We start from the raw sequence: 24,887 nt of genomic DNA, 5'->3' as shown, positions 1-24,887 counted from the left end.
AGTCAGCCTGCTTATATCGAGCTCCAGAACAATGTATCTGTTGCCATTTTCTAAAACTATCCAATCACTGAACGTCACTTTTCGATCCTTCATTTGCATACAAAACTATCCAATCGCTGAACGTCACTTTTCGATCCTTCATTTGCATAACTATCTACAGTATCCCCCTGCTGGCCCAGGGTGAGAACTTCAGTACATAACACAACTATTGGCAGAGTTTCGCTCAAAACAGTGCCAGCCAAAATCATTGGGCTGCAATAGATGCCCAGGCCCAAAATTAAATGTGCCTGTGTTGCATTTTCTAGGCAATTTCCCACCCATATATTGAATTTGATGGTGTTGTGGCCACTGCTCCCAAGACGGTCCTCCTTTGACTTGGAAAACCACCACACCCTGCACTCCCTTCCCATAGTATTCTTTCTACAGATTTAACATCCATGGGTTATAAGTATCCAATTGTTTCTAATATTCCCACTGTGTCCTGTTCTCTTTTTAATACAGCACACTCTTAATTCACCCACCTTCAATCTGAGGCATTCAGAATTGGCCTAAAGATTAATTCCCTTTTTTTATGTAAGTCTTTCTTTTTCCTTTGGGGTTTTTCCTATGCTATTTTTGACTACTTGAATGGCTCTCCATTGTCTCTGCATGTTGATTATCAACTTGTATCTTGTCCTCAACTTTGAGGGCACAGAACCATTTCCACCACGACCACAGGACCAGTTATTCCAGAATCAGAACTTCTTTAAGGGACAAAATCAACATGTTGTGAGGTGGACTCTACTAATGTTTTTCTCAGCAGAGATTGGGAGTTTAACCCCACCTTCCTACACCAGTTCTCTGGTACAAAAATCACTCTTTCCACATAGCTTCCTGAAGTTGCTCTTGAACACAGGGCCCAGACTGTGTGTGTGTGTGTGTGTTGTGGGGTGTTGTATTCTGAAATATGAAATATGTCACTGACAAAATAACAGTGGACTTGCAGTGGATTCATACCGGACCATCCATACATCATCCTGCTTTGTAAATTGTTATGCAACGCTTCCCTGGCGTTGCCACGCTATTGCCATCTGGAGGGGCAATCCTGTGCTATGGGGCAAGAAAAGAGGGAAAGAATAAAGCCCAGGAATTTTTTGGCATAAGAAGTTACAGGATATCAGCAGGACGTTACGGGACACACAACGACAGGAAGTGAAGTGCTATGTCTGCCCCAAAACGTTTACAGGCAGGTAATAACAGTATTGAAAGCAGGATCATGTATAACTGCCCCAAAATCTGCAGAATAAGAAGAGGCTTACAGGGTGAAATGCAGACAAGCACAACAAATGAACATCCACTTGCTCCTCTGTTATATACTGAGAACAATAGGATTCAGAATGCAGCAGTCTGATTGGTCCTAGAACAATGCAGCCGTATCATTGGTCCGCAGGAGCCACCCAATCCAGCTCCAGGTGGAAGTGAATCCACAACCTGATTGGCCTACAGGAGAATCCCGGAATTAGCCAATCATGTGCAGCCCATTGTGTAAATAATGTATATAAAACAGGTATTTTGGGGAAACTTTCATTCCTCCTCACCACTATGAGCTGAATAAAGAGCATGAAATCCACTCTCGACTCCGAGTATATTTCACCCTCCACAGCTATGAGAACTTTGTGGGGAGAAGGAATGATTTGCATCAATGAATGGCAGTGGGGAAGAAGGCTATAATCTCCCTCTTCACTGCAGCCCCAATTCAGTTTTCCCCCCTTGCCTCCAAGGCTGCTTTCAAAGGACAGGAAAGAGATCTAATCAAAAACTATTGGTGTCACATGTTGCTTAGGTCTTAAACCACAAGACAATGGAGGAAGTAAGCTCTTAATACTTGACTGGTAAATACAAAAGCCGTATTTCTAGTTTAAGGTACCTATAGCAGATTAGGGACCAGACTAGTCAAGATGCTATTCACCCCAACTAGCAAATGAATAGCAGGTATGGGGTGCCTCCTATCTTGGGCTGAGGCTTTGGGATGTGGGTGGCGCTGTGGGTTAAACCACAGAGCCTAGGACTTGCCGATCAGAAGGTCGGCAGTTCGAATCCCCGCGACAGGGTGAGCTCCCATTGATCAGTCCCTGCTCCTGCCAACCTAGCAGTTCGAAAGCACATCAAAGTGCAAGTAGATAAATAGGTACTGCTCCGGCGGGAAGGTAAACGGCGTTTCCGTGCACTGCTCTGGTTTGCCAGAAGCGGCTTAGTCATGCTGGTCACATGACCCGGAAGCTGTACGCTGGCTCCCTCGGCCAGTAAAGCGAGATGAGCGCCGCAACCCCAGAGTCAGCCACGACTGGACCTAATGGTCAGGGGTCCCTTTACCTTTAAGGGGGCCTTTGACTCCTGCTGTGGTCCCAGTCCAGAGTGGGCATGGGATGGGAGGAGGCAAACAGAAGCTTTCCTTCCAACTCGTGGAGAGGGGGGCACGGTGCCCCCAATCCAAATTGGAGAAGCAGCAAGAGACAAAGGATTAAAGTGCCCCAAACTATGCCATGCCAAGGTCCTAGTCCAGACTGCAGCACAGGGAAAGTGCCAGCTATTTTTATTTTGGAAAGGCCACCCAAGCAGCTGCTAATAGGATGAATTGTCTAGTCCAGCCTTCAGCAAACAGACAGTTGTGCAAACGCACATCTTAACCCCGAGGCGGCTACGACAGAAATCCACACACAGGTACATGCACCTACCTTGAGGTCGCGGTGTACAATGCCCATGTCATGCAGGTATTTGACAGCGTCGAGGATCTGCCGGATGAGCTGGCTGGCATCTCGCTCCGTGTAAAACCCCTTCTCCACAATCCTGTCAAAGAGCTCCCCGCCTGAGACTCTACATTGGGGAGGCAAAAGACAGGTGAGGCCTGCTTTCCTCAAGAGACCCCTTCAGGAAGAGGGTGGTCAGGGTGAGCTCTGCCCACAAGCTCCACCAATGCTGCCAGGCTGTGCCAAGAGGCTCACCCCCCCCCCGGCCACCCATAGCTGGGACTCCTCTAATTCCCAGCCTTCAACTCACAGCTGCATGATGAGGTAGAGGTGTCCTCCGCTCTCATAGATGTCGTCCAGAGCCACAATATTGGGGTGCTTGATCCTGCAAGAGAAAGAGGAGCTCCTTCAGCAAGAGGTCCGTGGATTATCATCACTCTGTCTTGTTTAGCCTGAAAGACTTGCTTCCCAGCTTCTCTGTTGGGCAAGGCTAATTTCACAGACCCCAATGGCAGAGGCAACTTATGCGGGGGTTACTTTCCGCCCTGCCCCGCTCATATGAGCATGTGGGGAGCACCCTCAAAACCAGGCACAGGCAAACTCGGCCCTCCAGATGTTTTGGGACTACAACTCCCATCATCCTTAGCTAACAGGATGGGTGATCAGGGATGATGGGAATTGTAGTTCCAATATTTCTGGAGGGCCGAGTTTGCCTGTGCCTCCTATAAACACCTGTTTTTACATGCTCTTTTTCTTTTATTCAGTCCCTTTGCCTCCAGATCGCCAGAAAGCGGAAAGGAACAGCACATCCGAGCCCACTGCAATACAGCTTCCTGCCCAGCAGCTGTTGAGCAGGGTAGCGAAGTAGCAGCGAGAGTCGCCAGTAAAATACACTCAGAGTCGAGTGTGGATTTCATGCTCTTTATTCAGCTCATAGTGGTGAGGAATGGAAGTTCCCCCCAAAATATCCGCTTTATATACATTATTTACACAATGGGCCGCACGTGATTGGCTAACTCCTGGATTCTACTGTAGGCCAATCAGGTTGCGGATTCACTTCCACCTGGAGCTGGATTGGGTGGCTCCTGCTGCATTGTTCTAGGACCAATCAGACTGCTGCATTCTGAATCCTATTGTTCTAGGACCTATCAGACTGCTGCATTTGGATCCTATTCAACTCAGTACATAACAGTTCCCTGCACCATTTTGGAGCCCATAAGTGTGTGTGTGTGTGTGTGTGTGTGTGTGTGTGTGTGTGTGAGAGAGAGAGAGAGAGAGAGAGAGAGAGAGAGAGAGAGAGAGAGAAGCATTTTAAACATTTATTTCTGGCCTTTGGCTCACAAACATCCTCTTCGGGCTCTGGGAAGGGTCTCCTCGCGAGCCACAAGAACTTTCCAGCTCTCTCCTGCCACTTCAAAGTTTGAGACGGATTATTTATTTATTTCGCGGCGGTGTACGCAGTCACACACAAATAAATCATAGGCAAGTGGGAAGTTGCCTGTACCTTCGTTTCAAAACCAAGGGGGTGGGGTCCAGGTGGCAACTCCCACCCATTTTATTTCTAGCGTTGGCCAGAACCAGCACCGGCTGTACAATATCCTTTCTTCCGAGGGTCTCCACTGTACAACTTGGATGGGGCACTTTTGACCCTCTATATGTTGCTGGACTCCAACTTCCACCAGTCCCAGAGAGCACAGCCAATGGTCAGGTATGATAGGAGTTGTAGTCCAACAATATTGGGAGGCCAAACAGAGGTTTCCTCATGCTGCCTGAGAGGAACAGGCTGACAAGCTACTTTAAAAGAGAGAGAAACAGAGAGATAATGTCCCCGTGATAAGCTAGTTGCTGTGCGACAGAGCTATGCAACAAACAGTCCCCAGAATCAAATCTTGCCTCCGCTGTGAACCCAGCAGGTGCCCTTAAGCAAACTACTGCTCTCAGCCTCAGGCCACTGCCCTACAAATACACACACACACACAATAACAATATAGTGGTACCTCAGGTTAAGTACTTAATTCGTTCCAGAGGTCTGTTCTTAACCTGAAACTGTTCTTAACCTGAAGCACCACTTTAGTTAATGGGACTGCCCGCTGCTGCCGCGCCACCAGAGCACGATTTCTGTTCTCATCCTGAAGCAAAGTTCTTAACCCGAGGTACTATTTCTGGGATAGTGGAGTCTTTAACCTGAAGCGTATGTAACCCGAGGTACCACTGTAATAGCAGAATAATAGCAAAATCTACATTGCAGAGTTGCTGTAAGGATTCCCAAGCTAATGTATGAGAAGTACTTGACTGAAGAAAGGTATGGGAAGGGTTAAATAAATGCTATACAGTATATGTATATATATTACATACTGGGAAGAATGAGAACACAAGGCAGAAACAGCTATTTAAATATAAAAGAGAGAGAGAGAGAGAGAGAGAGAGAGAGAGAGAGAGAGAGAGAGAGAGAGAGAGAGAGAGAGAGAGAGAGAGAGAGAAGCATTTATGTTTTAAAGAAATGCAGGGTGTTCCACGCAGGCCAGTTTGCAGGCATTAGGTGGAGATTTGTTTTTAAGAGGGCTAAAAATGAGTGGTTCGGCTTCAAAAGATTTAAAAAACAAATAATTTTGTAAAGGTACCAATCTGTGTCACTCGCTTGTGATGTCACTGGTAGTAGTCAAGAAGAACCTATAGGAGGGGAGACTCACGAAAATTCATAGGGGATTGTGGGTGAGCTACACATTTAAATGTGCAGCCATTGTTTTTGGTGACAAAGGAAAGCCACTGCTGAAATAATAATGTATAGCAATTTGGTATAAAAGAAAGAAAGAGGAGGTGGAATTCAACATAGCAGTAAGTGGGGTTTGCATGCATAGAACAAGGTCCATTAGTGCAATGAGAATTCCCTCCCTTCCAAGCAATCCCTAAACCTACTCAGGGGTTCACCCCACAGAGCAGCTTGGGGGGGCACAAAGGGGGAGGAGGGGCAGGGATTCCTGTTGTGCAAGCAGACCTCTTTCCTTACACACAACAGCTTGGATGAATCCCACCCAGGGGAAAATAATTAAAATAAACCAGTAATTGAAGCCTCCCAACATCACAGACACAGGGGCAGAAGCCAACATTAAGGCAGCAATTAAAGGAAAGGGACGCGGGTGGTGCTGTGGGTTAAACCACAGAGCCTAGGACTTGCTGATCAGAAGGTCGGTGGTTCAAATCCCTGCGACGGGGTGAGCTCCCGTTGCTCGGTCCCTGCTCCTGCCCACCTAGCAGTTCGAAAGCACGCCAAAGTGCAAGTAGATAAATAGGTACCACTCTGGAGGGAAGGTAAACGGCGTTTCCATGCGCTGCTCTGGTTCGCCAGAAGCGGCTTAGTCATGCTGGCCACATGACCCAGAAGCTGTACGCCGGCTCCCTCGGCCAATAAAGCGAGATGAGCGCCGCAACCCCAGAGTCGTCCGCGGCTGGACCTAATGGACAAGGGTCCCTTGACCTTTACCTTTAAAGGACAAGGGCAAGTCATCAGTGATCCCACTGCCGTGCCCAAGAGGAAGTAGCGAATGTAGTAGCAGAAGCGATCAGCAGAAAGCTTTCAATTAAAGTCACCCCGAAAAGGCTCAACAGCACTGGACAGGCTGTTGCTGGGGTTTTTGCTCTATATATACACTATATTTGTGCTAGTATTTAAAAACAAAACAACTCTGAAAAAAAGAAAGAAAGAAAGTCATGGGACTGCAATAATTGGGGAATGATATCATCTGGATCCTCCGTAAAAAGTGAATGAACAAAGGTTAGCAATTCCAGGCTAACTCTGGAAGCAACCTTAACACCCAGATCATATTCTAGAGCTGATTTTCATTAGTAGGAGACAGACGGTCACTTTTTATGTGTACAGAAGCTCTTTCCTTTAACTTCACCTCTTCCCTACCCTTCTGCCTTAAGCAGAAGAGTCACTATTGAAACGGGTTCCTTGAGAAATCACTCACTAGTTCCTGAAAAATACAGTGGTACCTCAGGTTAAGTACTTAATTCGTTCCGGAGGTCCGTTCTTAACCTGAAACTGTTCTTAACCTGGAGGCCACTTCAGCTAATGGGGCCTCCTGCTGCCGCCGCGCCACCGGAGCACAATTTCTGTTCTCATCCTGAAGCAACGTTCTTAACCTGACGTACTATTTCTGGGTTAGCGGAGTCTGTAACCTGAAGCATATGTAACCCGAGGTACCACTGTACTTCCTTTGAGTGGGCGTCCCACTTCCCAGTTTCAATGGTCCACATTATGGTCATTGATGTTGGGCTGGTTAGGAAAACCTGCCTTCATCTTGTTGGACCTGACCCCAGAACTCATAGCTTTGGACCCAGAATCCCTGTGGCCCAGGGTTGTTGCTAAGGCACAATTTTGCATATAATTTCTATGTGCTCATGTATATGTATAATATAATAATAGAATGGCAGATAGCTGGGGGGTCTCACGAGCATCGTGCCCTGCATTATATGCCCATCAACTCCAGCCAGCATGGCAAATGGTCAAGGATGATGGGTGTGGAGGGTACAGTGGTACCTCGGGTTACATACGCTTCAGGTTACAGACTCCGCTAACCCAGAAATAGTACCTCGGGTGCTTCAGGATGAGAACAGAAATCGAGCAGCAACGGCATGGCTGCAGTGGGAGGCCCCATTAACTAAAATGGTGTTTCAGGTTCAGAACAGTTTAAGGTTAAGAATGGACCTCCAGAACAAATTAAGTTCTTAACCAGGGGTACAACTGTACTTGGTTCTCCACCCCTGTACTCAGAGGATGGGAAGTGCAGGTTCCAACTCTGTAATGGAGACTCCAGATGTGGCAGCCACTTCTCCAGAATTTCCCTCTCCAATGCTCGTGACAGAGGTCATAGATTAGTTGCCCTCGCTGGACATGAGAGAGTCACAGGAACGAAAACATGGCATGCTCTGGGCACAAGGAGACACTGTTCAGTGCCAACCAGCACTATTTTCAGAAAGGCTGATATCCCAGGCACAGATATCAGTTGTAGGAAATTATGCGCCCATGGAGATGATGCAAAGAGCTTTTGACACGTGATCAGGCTGGCAGGCCAGATGTATGAGGGGAGAGATTCCCTGCACTTAGGGCGCACTCATGCGCAGACCTCTCTGCAGCTGAACTCACACAACCAAGGCACGCAACATTAACTACTCTCATTGAGGTCACATTCAGATGAGCACTCACCTGATTTTTTGCCAACAAACTTGGCTCACAGTTTCACTGGGCTTCTTTATTTTCAGCAGGCAGCAACTATACCTTTTCAACCCTACCTATGCAGCCAGAACAGCTGGAAACTTGCTTACTTTTTTTTTAATGGAAAAATTTGGGATCCTGAATTCCAAGCCCAATACCAACATTCATTGCTTTTGCAGAACATACAGTGGTAGCTCGGTCTTCGAATCTCTCCCCTGACGAACGTTTCGCTTTTCGAATGCCGTAAACGCCGGAAGGAAATGCTTCGGTTTTCAAACAAGCCTTGGAAGTCGAACATGCCACGTGGCTTTCTGTATTGAGTTTTCCGAATTGAGGCTTTCGTATTGAGTTTTCAGACGTTTCAGAACTCGAACTGTCTTCCAGAATGGATTACGTTCAAAAACTCAGGTACCACTGTATATACATTTTGCAAGAGCAAAGCAAATATGCATGGCTGTGCATGACATCCAGAACAAAGCCATTCTAAGCATAGGTGTTACACGTGGCCGAGCTGCAAACAAGAAGGTAACACCAACCCTGTTATGTATTGAAGTTCTCACCCTGGCCACCAGGGGTATTGTGTATATAGTTTTCACTCAAGTCCACGCCAGTTAATTTAGGCAGGAAACCCTGGGTTGTTGTTGTTGTTACAATGTTGACAGCCGGCTGCCTATAAAAGCAGGCCGGCTAAGCTGTTTGCTGTTCAGTTCAGTTCCAGCTTACAGTGGTACCTCGGGTTAAGTACTTAATTCGTTCCGGAGGTCCGTTCTTAACCTGAAACTGTGCTTAACTTGAAGCACCACTTTAGCTGATGGGGCCTCCTGCTGCCGCCGTGCCGCCGGAGCACGATTTTCTGTTCTCATCCTGAAGCAAAGTTCTTAACCTGAAGCACTATTTCTGGGTTAGCAGAGTCTGTAACCTGAAGAGTATGTAACCTGAAGCGTATGTAACCCGAGGTACCACTGTACTTATAAAGAACTACTTGGAGAAATCTCTGTGTCGTCTGCTATGTCCACCCAGTATTTAATAAGCCCTTGCTAGGTCATACTGGTATTGACACTTGGAGAAGGAGCAGGAAGGAAGCAGAGCCTGCGAGGAAGTCATGTAGTCTACCAACATGTAGCTACTAAAAGAACAGGAAGAAGGAAGAACAAGTTGCCTTTCTGCCTATCACCCCACCCCACTGGTTCAGGTAGCTTACTGCAAGCGCCACTGCTTTGTTCTCAATGCCACGCAAACATGCCCTGGGGGTGTGGAGGTAAGCAGGGATGGGATGGCCGTTTCCACCTTGCTCCGCTTTCCAGGGACTGTTGGACGGGGTCACCGGACCAGAGTGGAGGACTTTTGGTTTGACCCAGCAGTGGCTGTTCTCAAAGGGAGGGATGGGGGACGAGAGGGAGCGCCACTTACTTGTGTAGCACAGCTATCTCATTCTCGATGCTGCTCTCCTTCCCTTCCAACACCTTCTTTGCGATGCACTTGATGGCTACCAGCTTCTGAGTCGACTTCTCTTCGGCCAGGACCACCTCGGAGAAGGCACCTCTGGAAAACAGAAGGGGAGGGCAGGGAAATGAGATGGTGGAGCAGGCCAGCCCAGCCCAGCAGGTGTGTCCCATTCTTAGCCAGGTATGCAGGTCCCCTAGTTCAGAGGGCCTGGGGGTTTCCAAGGCCATTTCATAGAAGACACTCTCCAGTTGATGCAGGTGTCTATCAACAGGGGTGGCCCAAAGGTGATTATTGAGGTACACATGCCCACTTCCTTATTTATCGTTTTCATCCTGGCTTTATGCTGCGTACCGCCCAGAGATCTTCGGATGAACGGTACAGTCATACCTCATGTTACGTCCGCTTCATGTTACGTTCTTTCAGGTTATGTCCCGCGGTGACCCGGAAGTACTGGCAAGGGTTACTTCCGGGTTTCGCTACTCGCACATGCGCAGAAGCGCAAAAATGACGTCACGCACATGCACAGAAGTAGCAAATTGCAACCCGTGCATGAGCAGAGGGGCCGCTGCATGTTGCGCTCTTTTCATGTTGTGAACGGGCCTCCGGAACGGATCCCGTTCGCAACCAGAGGTACCACTGTAGTATACAAATTTTATAATTAAAAAAAATTAAATATAATATAATTAAAAAAAAATAAACGGCCTCGGCCCAGTATACCTGAAGGAGCGTGTCCACCCCCATCGTTCTGCCCGGACGCTGAGGTCCAATGCCGAGGGCCTTCTGGCGGTTCCCTCATTGCGAGAAGCAAAGCTACAGGGAACCAGGCAGAGGGCCTTTTCGGTAGTGGCGCCCGCCCTGTGGAACGCCCTCCCATCAGATGTCAAAACGATAAACAACTACTTGACATTCAGAAGAAATCTTAAGGCAGCCCTGTTCAGGGAAGTTTTTAATGTATGATATTTTAGTGTTTCCTGGTTTCTATGGAAGCCGCCCAGAGTGGCTGGGGAAACCCAGCCAGATGGGCGGGGTACAAATAATAAATTATTATTATTATTATTATTATTATTATTATTATTATTATTATTATTAGTGTTTTGGCTGGGGGAAATGACTGCGGATCTTCAAGAGTCATCCCCGCCCCCGCCCCCTGTCACGATGCAGCAGACCCAAGCTTATTTCGGAATTCAGGGTGTGGCGTTTGCCTCCTAGGTGGGTCATAAGGAAAGGGTTAAAATGAGTGTGATGTGATTGGCCAGTGGAAACTGATAGGAGGAGTTAGGGTTAGAGGGGGAGTTGTGTGAAAGTCAGTTGAGAGTTGGGAGTTGGAGAAGGAAGAGGGAGGAATAGTCTGTGGGTTAGTCTAGTTGTGTGGTGAGAGAGTGAGAGGAATTGTTAGGTGGAGTCAGATAGATAGTTAGTTGGGATAATCAGTTTGAAGTTGTTAGGAACAAATAAGACAGTTAAGGAACTAAGATTAAGAAACTGCCAAGAAAAATTAACTGAAACCATAAGCTTGTTCATGCCTATAAAATAAACTTGATTATTTGTTAATGTTACCAACTGACTGGACTCCGTGTGTCCCTGTGAGAAATGGGTTGGTGGCAGCGAAGAACGCAATTACAGTGGTGGCACAGGGTCAATAGACCGTGAAACGTTCGGGGGTCCTGTGTGATCGCCACACAGGGGTATCTAGTTCCTTACGTTTTCTGACCGAGATGTGTTTTAAAGCCACGTGCAAAATAAGGAACTTTAAGCAACTTCAACGTTCATGCACAGGAATACAGCATGGATGGAGCTCCAAACAGCGAAAGCTATGGGGTGAAGCCAACCCATAAACACAGAGGGGGCGTGGGTGTGTGCAGGCAAGGCCCCTGTCATCTTCTGACCTGACATCCTGCGAGCACCAGGCCCTCCCCATCACACCCAGCTGGATCTCTCACCCAGCCGCTGTCACCACAGCAACCTGCAGAATTTCAGCTATTTATAGGAGAGCATGTGAGAGATGGGACCGGGCTGGCAGGAGAGAATGTGCCAGGAAGAAAGGGGTGAGAGGAGGAAGGGAGGACGCGCTGGGTAAAGAATTTGGGAGGAAGCGCCAGGTAGGAAGAAGACAGAGACTGGGCACACTGTGTTCCAGCAAGGGAGGGGGTGAGTTTAAAAGCAGAACCATGCAGGTTGCACCCGTGTAAAAGCAAATCTAGCCAAGTCTTCCAGGATCTACAGATGGATTAGAAAGGGAAAGGGATTCATAGCCTGGCACCCTGGACGCTGTCCATGCTGCTTGCAGATGATGGGAGTCGTAGTTCAGTGAAATCTGGGCAGCAGCAGGAGGGTGGGGATTGGGCTATAATAGGAGGAATTGCCACAGATTCCTGGTAAGGAGTGATACAGAATCTGGAGACAAGAGGCATGGCCCCTTCTACCTGAGCAGAGGGCTTCTAAAACCTGTATCTCTGTGGTGGTGTCCCACTGCACAGGTGTGTATGAACACCCACCCACACACACACACACACACACACACACACACCATACTGGTTTCTTGGCTGGCCTTGGCTGTGCCACCTTCAGAATAAGAACACAAGCTGGCAAACAAAGGGCACTATCTATATATTACCCTCCCTGCTTATCGCCGGTTCTTGCGATTAGAACCCTTTGGCTTTTCAGCCCCATCTAGGGCAGGGGATAAAAGAGAACGGGGAAATGGCACAGTTTCAGAGCCCAATGGGCTCCGTCTCTGGCCAGGAAGGAAAGGGTTTGTTATCTGTACAAAGCGGCACTCGGGGCCCGAGCCAAGGAGAGATGGGGAGAGGCAGGTTCTGAGGAATCAGCTGCTGCGAGGACAGACACAGCTCACAACCTGCAGCCCCCTTCCCCTCCATGGCACCATATGCCACTTGGCATATGCCAGTGAGCCTTGTTGCCCCGCCAGAGAATCTCCACCTGCCAGCTGCTTTTTATGGTCCAGGAAAATTCATAGGAGGATAAGGCTATCGGTGGGTACACATGATAGGTACCTACTGCCTCCACACAATCAGAGGAGGATCTGGATACCAGTTACGTACATATTTGCCCATCCAACTCAACACAAAAACTGGCAGCAGCTCCCCAGCGCTTCAAACAAAAGTCTCTCACAGCCCTACCTGGATTGGCCAGGGGTTGAATTTGGGACCTTCTGTGGACTATGCAGAATTACCGTATTTTTTGCTCTATAAGACTCACTTTTTCCCTCCTAAAAAGTAAGGGGAAATGTGTGTGCGTCTTATGGAGCGAATGCAGGCTGTGCAGCTATCCCAGAAGCCAGAACAGCAAGAGGGATCGCTGCTTTTGCTGCGCAGTGATCCCTCTTGCTGTTTTGGCTTCTGGGATTCAGAATATTTTTTTTCTTGTTTTCCTCCTCCAAAAACTAGGTGCGTCTTATGGTCTGGTGCGTCTTATAGAGCGAAAAATACGGTAGATAAATTAACAGGAAGGATTCAAAACCCGCGTGACCAGAGATTCTTAGAAGACTGGAGTAAATATACAAGCTATTTGAAATGTAATAGCAATGAACAGATTACGCTAGAAGGACTGCAAGAAGTTTTGTAAGGAGGACTATTTGAAATGTTGCAAGAAAGACTATGAGGAGAATGATTAATGTTAATTAAGAGTAACAGAGAAATTAAGAAATGCAGAATAAGTGATAAAGAATGAAAAATCATCAGAGGTGTTGACGGAAGTCCAAAACATTGTATAAGATAAGACGTTATGTTATATGACTGTTGGAAATGATATGTTAAAAAAACTAATAAAAATGTATATATATTTATATATATATTTAAAAAATTGGGACCTTCTGCATACAAGCAGATGCCCCACCCCCTGAACTATGGCCCTTCCCCAAGTTGCTAGAGGAGCATCTTCAAGAGCAGGCTATTGCCCTCGCAGTATGCTTGTGAGGTTCCCAGGCACCTCTGACCGGCCACTGTGGGAAACGGGATGCTAGACCAGACCCTTCCTATGTTCTCGTGAAAAACAAAGTTACGCCACTTCATATGATGACTTGCGAAACCTGCTGTCCAATCTGGCTCCTCCCACTTCCTCCTGACTCTACTAGCATAAGTCAACACCCTTCCCGCCCCCTGCAGCTTGGCTAATTTAACAAACATAACAAAAATCTGATGCCGCTGTTTTGCTTGCCATTATTCAGCATTATCAATCCTCCCTAAGCATGCATTCTACCACTTTTTAAATCATGCTGGCTGAGAGTACCCCCTGCACACACACCCGAAAAAAGGGTTGCTAAAATATATTCAGGGGCTGGCTAATCTGATTTAGGGATAAGTACATAAAAGGACACGGGTGGCGCTGTGGGTTAAACCACAGAGCCTAGGACTTGCCAATCGGAAGGTCGGCGGTTCGAATCCCCGCGACAGGGTGAGCTCCCATTGCTCGGTCCCTACTCCTGCCAACCTAGCAGTTCGAAAGCACGTCAAAGTGCAAGTAGATAAGTAGGTACCGCTCCGGCAGGAAGGTAAACGGCGTTTCTGTGCACTGCTCTGATTCACCAGAAGTGGCTTAGTCATGCTGTCCACATGACCCGGAAGCTGTACGCCAGCTCCCTCGGCCAATAAAGCAAGATGAGCGCCGCAACCCCAGAGTCGGTCACGACTGGACCTAATGGTCAGGGGTCCCTTTACCTTTACCTTACATAAAAGGAGGTTGTGACCCTGAAGCATTTGTTGTACTAGCGCCCATTGCAGCAAAAGCAACTCAGGAGTTTTGTGGCACCTGAAAGATTAGCAAGTTTAGGATGGTAGAAGCTTTCCTGTACTAAATCCCACCATCAGATGTAGTGGGAAGGGCTGACCTCAGCTGGCAAGTGTGGGTGTTTAGGAGTGCAGATCAGGGGTAGAGCATGTGATGCTTTGCATGCAACATTTCCCGGGATCAGCCCCTAGTGTCTCTAGGTAAGGGCTGGGAGAGACCCCTGAAACCCTGAAGAGCTGCTGCCAGTCAGTGCTGCCAATATGGTGCTAGATGGTCTAGACTTTGTATGAAGGAGGTTCCTCTGTGTTTATGTATGTGTATACAGAGGGGGTGGTAGGTGATACATTAGAGTCAAACGGCCTTGAAATGCACGAGGCAGAATCACAGAATTGTACAGTTAGAAGGGACCACGAGAGTCATCTAGTCTAACCTAAATGGCCTCGGCCCAGCATACCTGAAGGAGCATCTCCACCCCCATTGTGCCCGGACACTGAGATCCAACGCCGAGGGCCTTCTGGCAGTTCCCTCACTGCAAGAAGCAAAGCTACAGGGAACCAGGCAGAGGGCCTTCTTGGTAGTGGCGCCCGCCCTGTGGAACGCCCTCCCATCAGATGTCAAAGAGATAAACAACTACCTGACATTTAGAAGACATCTGAAGGCAGCCCTGTTCAGGGAAGTTTTTAATGTGTGACATTTTAATGTTTTTTTAATCTTTGTTTGAAGCCGCCCAGAGTGGCTGAGGAAACCCAGCCAGATGGGCAGGGTACAAATAAATAAATAAATAAATAAATAAATAAATAAATAAATAAATAATAATTACCCCCTGCAATGCAGGAATATTTTGTTCAAGAACCCACAACTCTGAGATTAAGAGTCTCGTGCTCTATTGACTGTGCTGACAGAGCAGAAAGGGCAGTCTGTGCCAATTCCATATATAATAATATAATAATAATAATAATAATAATAATTTATTATTTATACGCAGCCCATCTGGCTGAGTTTCCCCAGCCACTCTGGGCGGCTTCCAATCAAGTGTTAAAAACAATACAGCATTAAATATTTAAAAAATTCCCTAAACATAAGGGCCTAAATATAAGGGCCAAACCAAACTTTTTTAAAAGGATGTTTTAAGATGGCCTCTTAAGGAGAGGTTTGATGGGGAACTGGAGTGGAAACCCCATCTGGACCGAGAGCACATTCTGCTTCGGGTCCCTGCATGGCTACTTTTCCTTCAAAACACAAGTGACCAGACTGAGCCTCCTCTTAAAGACACCTGGCCCTAAAATGGACGCAAGATAAAACACGGTGCCCGTCTGCAGCAGCAGTAATCTAAACAGGTAACTTAGGGAGGGTGGTATGACTTGTCACATGGAGGCCTGCAGGACAAGAACCCCACATGGATTGTGAGGAACCAGAGAAGTTTTCCTCCAGAGATTGGACGATGGTGACCTCTGCGAGAGCTCTCACCTTCTAATCCTTTCTGTAATTAACACATTAATCCCGCTTAGGTGTCTTAGCCAGTCTCGGGTGCTGGCCTCCTTTTACTTTGCAAGCCAGCCAGTCTGAGCTCCTTTGCTGACAGGCAGCTCCACCTGAGGTGTCAAACACAGTCCTTGACCACAGGGCTAAGGTTCATTGCCCTTTATGAAACGGGGAAGTTGTGGAGAGAGAGGGAGAAAGGGCTGAGATCTGCCTGCAGACTGTCTTGCCAGAGTGGTGCATGCTCTAGTTATCTCTCGCTTGGACTACTGCAATGCGCTCTATGTGGGGCTACCTTTGAAGGTGACCCAGAAACTACAACTAATCCAGAATGCGGCAGCTAGACTGGTGACTGGGGGCAGCCGCTGAGACCACATAACACCGGTCTTGAAAGACCTACACTGGCTCCTAGTACATTTCCGAGCACAATTCAAAGTGTTGGTGCTGACCTTTAAATCCTTAAACGGCCTTGGCCCAGTATACCTGAAGGAGCGTGTCCACCCCCATTGTTGTGCCCAGACGCTGAGGTCCAGCGCCGAGGGCCTTCTGGTGGTTCCCACACTGCAAGAAGCAAAGCTACAGGGAACCAGGCAGAGGGCCTTCTCGGTAGTGGTGACTGCCTTGGGGAACGCCCTCTCATCAGATGTCAAAGAGATAAACAACTACCTGACATTTATAAGAGATCTGAAGGCAGCCCTGTTCAGGGAAGTTTTTAATGTGTGACATTTTAATGTATTTTTAATCTTGGAAGCCGCCCAGAGTGGCTGCAGAAGCCCAGCCAGATGGGCGGGGTACAAATAAATAATAATAATAATAATAATAATAATAATAATAATAATAATAATAATAATAGAATTGTAGAGCTGGAAGAGACTCTGAGTCTCACCTAGTCCAACTGCCTGCACGGCCGGAATACGTAGCAGTCCCATACGGGGACCAAACCTGTGACCTTGGTATTATCAAAACCACACTCTAACCAACTGAGCTACGCAGGGATATCAGTTCTGGTCCTGACAGCAAATTCCTGAACCAAGCATGTGCTCTGTGGCACCTTAAATCTTGATTTGAAGATGCCCTGTGCCATCATCTTGCATCCGCTCCTGGTTTGTAGATCTTGAAGTTCTTCACTCTGTCCTACGTGAACCACCACCACCAGTTGCCTTGAACATTTTATAAAAGGGCTTACCTTTTTGCCCAGGGTTTCCCCCGACCCATAAGATTGGAACCTGATTTTTGTGCACAAATCTCTGTTTTACTTGTTTTTATTCTTTTGCACTCTTTCGTTGAGATTATGCTGCATTGCTGTTTTAATGGATATTGCTGTCATATTGAGAATATAAAAGAGACTACCAGATTAGGCTAATATGGCCCATCTAGCACAGCATCCTGTTCTCATAGTGGCCGACCAGGTACCTATGGGAAGCTTGCAAGCTGCAAATGAAGATAACAGCGCTCTGGCCACCCGCAATTCCTAAGCAACTGGTATTCAAAGGTGTAATGCCTCTGACAGTGGAAGTACTGTAGAAGATTGTGCCTAGTAGCTGTTGATAGTCTTGGGCTTCAGTGAATTTGTCTACTCCTCTTTTAAAGCCATTCAAATTGCATGTGTCTACTGCATACTGCATACCTTGCCAACAAAGGTCCATATAGTTAAAGCTATGGTTTTCTCAGAAGTGATGTATGAAAGTGAGAGCTGGACCATAAAGAAGGCTGATCTCCGAAGAATTGATGCTTTTGAATTATGGTGCTGGAGGAGACACTTGAGAGTCCCATGGACTGCAAGAAGATCAAACCTCTCCATTCTGAAGGAAATCAGCCCTGAGTGCTCACTGGAAGGACAGATCCTGAAGCTGAGGCTCCAATACTTTGGCCACCTCATGAGAAGAGAAGACTCCCTGGAAAAGACCCTGATGTTGGGAGAGATGGAGGGCACAAGGAGAAGGGGACGACAGAGGACAAGGTGGTTGGACAGTGTTCTCAAAGCTACCAGCATGAGTTTGACCAAACTGTGGGAGGCAGTGGAAGACAGGCGTGCCTGGAGTGCTCTGGTCCATGGGGTCACGAAGAGTCGGGCACAACTAAACGACTAAACAACAACAACAACTGCATACACAGCACACGCCATATATCTATCATCTATCTATCTATCTATCATCTACCCATATATATAGATATAGATAATGTGATATATAAAGTAAAGCAATTTAAAAAGCCTTTTAAATAAATAAAACACATCCACACCCAATTAGATTTCTCAAGCACGATGTCTTTCTATCCTTGCCTTATATCACAGCCATGTTGGAAGAAAAGATGGACACATATAAGGAAGTGGGGGACAGGGTGGGGAGAGCAAAAGGCTTTCGCTTTGTTTCCCGCCCAACAGAAAAGTTCATTCATTTCTTCTTCTGTTGCTCATGAGGACCCACACAGATAGCTGAGTTGCTTTGCATCCATCGGTGCAGGAGAAAGGAGAGGCTGAAAATTACTACCTAGATAACAGAGAGCCCTTGCCACTTGCCAGACCTGAGCCTCGAAAACCTTAAGGTAGCACCTGTGAGCATGTGCTACCTGAGGTAAAACCCCCTCCTTTCAAAAAATAAAAAATAGGGTACTATTGATTGGCCACATACTTCAGCAGCAGCCCAGGTCTCCTGTCAATATTGACGGAGCCCTGTGCTAATATTTGAGGCCACAGGTTTCCAAAGCGCATTCGCCACCTGTTGGCCCATCCTTGGTACAAATTCAAGGTGGAGTGTGCCCAGCAGTTTAGGATGGGGCAGGGGAGAAGACGCTTGCCACTAATGGAGCCTGGACCCTGCATCTCACCCTACACCTGGCTCCTACATTTTAGACAGTCTCCTACTGGGGCATGAGAAGTTAAGAACCGAAGATGAGCCCCTGCTGGTGTGGTATTCTGTTCTCATGGCAGGAAGTCGCCAAACAGGAAATGAGCTATCAGCCAGCTTCCCCTGCTCAAGTGGAACACAAGGCAGAAATCAATAAGCAGCAGCAGCCTCATGGACATTTTTCAAAAACTGATCAGATAAACAATACTAGGGTTATTATCTCTGATGGGTGTAGCACAAAATATAAGGAAGTGGTTGTGTTTAGATATCATTATAAACCCTGGTTTATCTCGGCAAGAACGAGCCTAACACTCCCTGTTCTCTTCATGTGCTCTCTTCCTCACCCAGCATAGCCAAGAGAAGACGAATGGAGGCCTCTAATTTCAATTAACCACAATCGCTGATATGCTCGAACCCTAAACTGTGGCTAATCTTAACAATGGCTTGGTGAAACGAGACAGCTTCATAAGCTATTGCTTGAAGTTGGCTGCTTTCAAACAAACCATAGTTAAGGTTAAGCACAGGATGTGGTTAATAAAATTAAAAAAGCAGACACAAAATATTCCAAGCCCCTTCTTGCAGCTGTTTCAGAGGAGAAGCATGAGGCCCCAGGGGAGGGTAAACTCACTCCCACCACAGTAAACCATGGCAACCAGTGTGACTCTGAAGCATTTTTTAATTCCTGTTTCATGTAGACAAGGTCAATTAGCTTAGGCTAACAGCCTTGGAATCTTGATGATAGAAAACAAGCTCTTAGAACATCAGCAGGCAGCATCTACTACTAGGAGATTTGCAGAAGGTGTACAAGGGTCCTTCCAATTGTTTAGTAACAGAAAGAACAACAAAGGCACCCTTTTCCCGAAAACGAAGAAAACTAAAATGAAGAAAACAAGCTGCTATTTTGAACCTGGCTCGAGTTGGTGGGCCTTGAGGTTTCCATGAAAATAAAGTATTGTAAATCCCCTGCCTTAGAGGAGCAGCCCTCACCAAGATATCCCTAAGAACCAGATGGCTGTGTGGTGTAGTGGTTAGGGTGCCAGCCTAGGACCTGGGAGACCAAGAATCAAATCCCCACTCATTGCTGAAGATGGTGACCTTGGGACAGCCACTGCTTATCAACCTAACCTACCTCACAGGGTTGTCGTGGCGATTAAATGGGGGGGGGGGAGAACCACGATCACCAGTTTAAGCTCCTTGGTGAAAAAGGTGGGATGTAAATGCAATAAACAAACAAACAACGACTCACGTGCCCAGCACCTCCCGGAATTCATAGATCTCCCGGATATCTTCCGCTCGTTTCTTCCAACTGGGCTCCTCCTCTTCCAAGGGCATGGCTCTTATTGGGCTGAACCTCTGGGCTGCCCTATGCCCAGCTGTCCCAGAGCAGAGGGGCAGGCAGGTGGAGCAAACTCAGGGCCTAGAGAGGAAAAACAGGGATATTGGCATTAGAACAGGACCGCAAAGTAGTACAGTCATACCTCAGGTTGAAGACGCTTTGAGTTGAGCCCGTTCGAGTTGCACGCAGTGCGTTACTTCCGGGTTTCACCACTTGCGCAGACGCTCAAAATGACGTCACACGCATGCGCAGAAGCAGCGAAAAGGGACACGTGCGTGCACAGACGCGCTGTCGCTAGTTACGTTTACTTCTAGATACGAATGGGGCTCTGGAACGGATCCTGTTCGTATCTAGAGGTACCACTGTAGTAGCTACTACTATGCCATAAGATCCACTGTCCTGTAATATCACATATGTGCTTTAACTACTGATGAAGCCCAGGACGGCGAAACAAGGCCAATATTCCAGAAATCCTTGTCTTAGACCAGGGGTCTGCAACCTGCGGCTCCGGAGCCGCATGTGGCTCTTTTACACCTTTGCCGCGGCTCCGGGGCGGATACTAGCGAGGGGAGGAGGCGCATTGTGCACCCCGAAACTCCCCACTGTGGCAGGCGCTGTACTGGCTGTGACGTCACATGGGGGCGGTGCGTGCATTAGTCACGCACCATCCCGACGTCACCTTCCCGCCCGCCCGCTACATTGTAAGGGGCATGTACGCTGGTCAGTGCATTGAAAGGGGGCATGTACGCTGGTCACTGTTTTGAAGGGGAGTGAAGAACACACGCACAAAAAAAAGGTAACTTGTTAATTTAACGTTTATTTCTATGAGGAGGAGTAATTCTGAGGGGTCAAACAAAGAAATAATAAAAAAGTGACTAAAAAGTTATTTTTATAATGACGAGTTTTGCGGCTCCCAGGTTTTTTTTCTTCAGAAACGGGTCCAAGTGGCTCTTTTTGTCTTAAAGGTTGCAGACCCCTGTCTTAGACTCTGTGAAAGGATTCTGTGGAACTGCTACAACCTTTCATGTGTATTGTTTGGACCTTATGAACAGACAGGTGGAATAGACACTACGGTGGTACCTCAGGTTAAGTACTTAATTCATTCCGGAGGTCCGTTCTTAACCTGAAACTGTTCTTAACCTGAAGCACCACTTTAGCTAATGGGGCCTCCTGCTGCCGCCACGCCACCGGAGCACGATTTCTGTTCTCATCCTGAAGCAAAGTTCTTAACCCGAGGTACTATTTCTGGGTTAGCGGAGTCTGTAACCTGAAGCATATGTAACCCGAGGTACCACTGTATTACACGGATAGACCTTATGCATGAACTGACTAGAGAATGATCTGATCCCCTGGGTCTTCTGCTTTGTTCGTTTGTTGAACTTTATGAGTTACTTCCGTTGAAATTTATGATTTGATACATGAATAGTAAACCTTATTTATCTAAGAACACAGCCGGTTACGTCTCGTGTGTTTATTGAATCTTCCTGGAGCTTAGCACTGCCTAGGAGGCAGTGGCGTAGTGTGGGGGGTGCAGGGGGGGCCGGCCGCACCGGGCGCAACATCTGGGGCTTAGGGTTAGGGGGCACAAATCCACGGGTTAGGGGGCGCAAATCCACGGGTTAGGGGGTGCAAATTACTTGCCTTGCCCCGGGTGCTGACAACCCACGCTACGCCACTGCTAGGAGGAGAGCAAACGAGGCCAACCTGAGTGTTGCAGGAGTGTTACATATTCAGTTTGGTTCTGCTCATCCCATGCATATGAAGGAAGAGAGTTCACCTGCCTCCCTCCGGCAGAAGGCTCTCACACTGTTCAGCTGCTCAGCATCAACAAAGCTGGCATCCGGAGCCCAAGATGTACCACAGCCTTCCCCAGCCTCATGTTTCGGCCTACCGTTTTCCGTCAGCCCCAGAAACCATTGCTGGTGCTCAGGACTGATGGAGTCTAAAACATCTGGAGGTCACCAATGTGCAGGAAGGCTCTTATATCATCTTTGGTGAAGCAGCTCAGTTTAAAATTAACTGATTTACACAGGGATCTCAGAATTCAGATTATAGAGTCATCCCCCCCCCCAAGGCTTAGCCCAAGGGTCTGCAACGTAGTGCCCTCCCTCTGGATGTCTCTGGACTCCAGTTCTCATCATCACTGACCATGGGCCTTGCTGGGTCTAGGGCTGATGGGAGTTGATAATCCAGCAACACCTTGAGAGAGGCACCATATTGGCTCCCCCGGGCAAAGTCTTTCAAGAAGGAGGCAGTGGGGTGGGCTGGGGTGCAGTGGCCAGACACAAGGGCTTCTTTCGCTTCAGCTCATCTCGCCCTCCCTCTTCCCAGTTCCTCTTCACTTTTGTGCCCTTCAGCATATTGCTCAGGCTTTTAAGCCTGTTTGGTAACAGTGCAGCTGTCGCCATGACAACAGCTGTAGCTCCTGCAACACCGAAAACACAGCTCCTTCCTCTGCCTCAACCTCCATCTCCCAAGGGGCCAGGCTTGCCCCTACTTTTGCACACTCATGCGCAACACACAAACACACCCACACCCTCAAAGCAGCCTTCTCCAACCTGATGCCCTCTAGATACGATTTGGAGTGCAACTTCTCCTCAGCCAACATCTAAGTTGGCAAAGGCTGACTTACGGCCTAGCCTTCGTGCTGCGACGTGAGTTACCGTGTTCAAATGAACTTTAAAGTGAGCAGCATTTGGAGGTTTCCAGAAAGGCTAAGCAGGAGGGTGTCCATTTCCCTTGAAAGATTTCATAGAATCATAGAGTTGGAAGAGACCACAAGGGCCATCGAGTCCAACCCCCTGCCAAGCAGGAAACACCATCAGAGCACTCCTGACATATGGTTGTCAAGCCTCTGCTTAAAGACCTCCAAAGGAGGAGACTCCACCACACTCCTTGGCAGCAAATTCCACTGTCAAACAGCTCTTACTGTCAGGAAGTTCTTCCTAATGTTTAGGTGGAATCTTCTTTCTTGTAGTTGGGATCCACTGCTCCGTGTCCGCTTCTCTGGAGCAGCAGAAAACAACCTTTCTCCCTCCTCTATGTGACATCCTTTTATATATTTGAACATGGCTATCATATCACCCCTTAACCTCCTCTTCTCCAGGCTAAACATGCCCAGCTCCCTTAGCCGTTCCTCATAAGGCATCGTTTCCAGGCCTTTGACCATTTTGGTTGCCCTCCTCTGGATTTGTTCTGGGCTCATCCACATTCCCATTTGCCCTGTGCCCTGAGTGGTTTTCCGCTTCCGTCTGTTCCTTTCCCACAGAAAACCCATCATTTAGTGCTAAATTGGAGAAAACGTCAATCCGGAGAAAACCCAAATTGCCATTTGCTCTGACTGAGTGCTAAAGAGCAGCTTTCTCTGAGGGAAAGTGGTGGGAGCGGAGGAGGAAGTGTGGACAAGGCCTCTGGTTTACTTCTGCTCCTTATGCCTGATGCTGAAGACAAGGGCTGCCTCCAGAATATCAATCTTTTCAAGGAGGGATTTCCATCGCATAGCAGACACTTGGGTTTGAGCACTTGAAACGGACTAAAACGTTCCACGACTCTGGGCGCAATAAACTCACTTGTTAAAGATTGGCCTTTTTTGCTGTTAGGAAAGTGATGGGAAAGACATTAAAAGGAAGCTGCACAATCAATTCAAGGTGAAAATGGCTCCCTGCAAACAAATCAGATCAATAAAGACTGGGCATTTTCTAACGTCTGCTTCGCACAAGCAAATCAGGATTAATGCTCAACAAACATGTTGCCTGGAGGAGCTCTAGGTTATCAGTGAAAACACAATAAAATTTACTGGGTTGCAGCCAACTGAGGCTGTGTACACACTAATACCTTAAAAGCACATTTAAGGTACAGTCTTTACCTCAGAGAATTCTGGGCACTGTCATTTACCCCTCACAGGGTTACAATTCCCAGCTGCCCTTAACAAACTACAGTACCCATAATTCTTCGAGGGGAAAGAATGTGCTTTGAATGTGCTCTAAAAAATATAGTGGATAATACAGCCTACGTTGTACTCGGAGGAAACCTACTGAAATTAATGGACCTAAATTAGTCATACCCACTCATTCCCAAGCACCTACTCAAAGTATGATTTAACGCTGGATGTGATCTATCGTTCGCAAACATTTTAAGAAGAGAATTACGTAATGCTGTTCCCTTCCTCCAAAGGAAGGCCACATTCACCGGAGTCATGTGAGGCCACCTGAAGTTCCTCTTGGCTCTGTTTTCTGAAGTGAAAACAGCTCTGCTCACTGTAGCAGAAGCACATCGGGGGAGGAAGTCAAATCTTATTTCTGTAGCATTCACCCAGTCAAATGGGGTTAGGATGTTCGTCCTCTTTATTTTTTTAAGAGAAGATTTGTTCCTCTGTTCTCTTCCCGGTTTAGGTCGTATCTTCTCTCCCTTCCTGGGAAAGTCGGCATGTTAGGGATCGAGAGGGAAGGTGATGCTATTTTATCCTTCTCCAATTGTCAGAGTCTCTGAATATCAGTTGCTGAAAACAATAAGAGGGGAGGGGGCTCTTCTGCTCAACTCTTGCTTGTTGGCTTCCCAGAGGCATCTGGTTGTGAGAACAGGATACTGGAATAGATGGGCCACTTGGCCTGATACCAGCAGGCCTGTTCTTGGGCCACTCTTGTCATATAATGCAGGGGCTGATGCGAGTGGTAGTCCAAAACATCTATTTGGAAGGCACTAGATTGTTGAAGGCTGTTGTCAGAGCCACCCGTCTGGTCCCAGCTCACAAGAGACCCAACTCCAATCCGGTTTATTTACAGAAAGTCTTTATTGAAGATCATGGTTGCGTTTACATTCCATCTTTGTGACTCTACGTCTGTAACGTTAGACCGCTGAAGTACCCTCTGAATCCGTACCGCCTCGGCACCAATTTAAGAGGCTTGTGCTGGACCACCTCTTCCTCTCCTTCCTTTTCCGCAGGGTCTTTCTGCCCCCCTGGGTTCCCCCTCGCCGGGACTCGCCCGAGGCTGAATCCTCTGATGCCTCTGCCCCCCTCCTTCTTGCTTTGGGGCCGGGCTCCTCCCCAGGGCTCTCCTCACTTCCGCGCGCCTCTACATTTGAACTTGGCACGC

At 47.6% G+C, this 24,887-nt stretch overlaps 1 protein-coding gene across 3 annotated transcripts in view; it reads right to left on the bottom strand.

Annotated features, from left to right (window-relative positions):
* CAMK1 (calcium/calmodulin dependent protein kinase I) overlaps window positions 1-24,887 on the bottom strand; it is a 61,768-nt gene that overhangs the window by 23,199 nt on the left and 13,682 nt on the right. For 2 of the 3 annotated variants that reach the window (XM_081903096.1, XM_081903094.1), the window contains exons 2-5: window positions 19,705-19,875; window positions 9,352-9,483; window positions 3,037-3,111; window positions 2,715-2,853 (exon numbers count right to left, since the gene is read on the bottom strand). In XM_081903096.1, coding sequence (XP_081759222.1) covers window positions 2,715-2,853; window positions 3,037-3,111; window positions 9,352-9,483; window positions 19,705-19,790 — 432 coding nt within the window. In that variant the 5' untranslated portion in view covers window positions 19,791-19,875. Of the gene's footprint in view, window positions 1-2,714; window positions 2,854-3,036; window positions 3,112-9,351; window positions 9,484-19,704; window positions 19,876-21,225; window positions 21,248-24,887 lie in introns of those variants that run through there. The other variant, XM_081903095.1, reaches the window with a different exon arrangement.

This window comes from Podarcis melisellensis, assembly GCF_964234715.1.
Source record: "Podarcis melisellensis genome assembly, chromosome: 2".
NCBI classification, from domain to species: domain Eukaryota; kingdom Metazoa; phylum Chordata; class Lepidosauria; order Squamata; family Lacertidae; genus Podarcis; species Podarcis melisellensis.
This window is presented reverse-complemented; position numbering and strand designations above follow the sequence as displayed.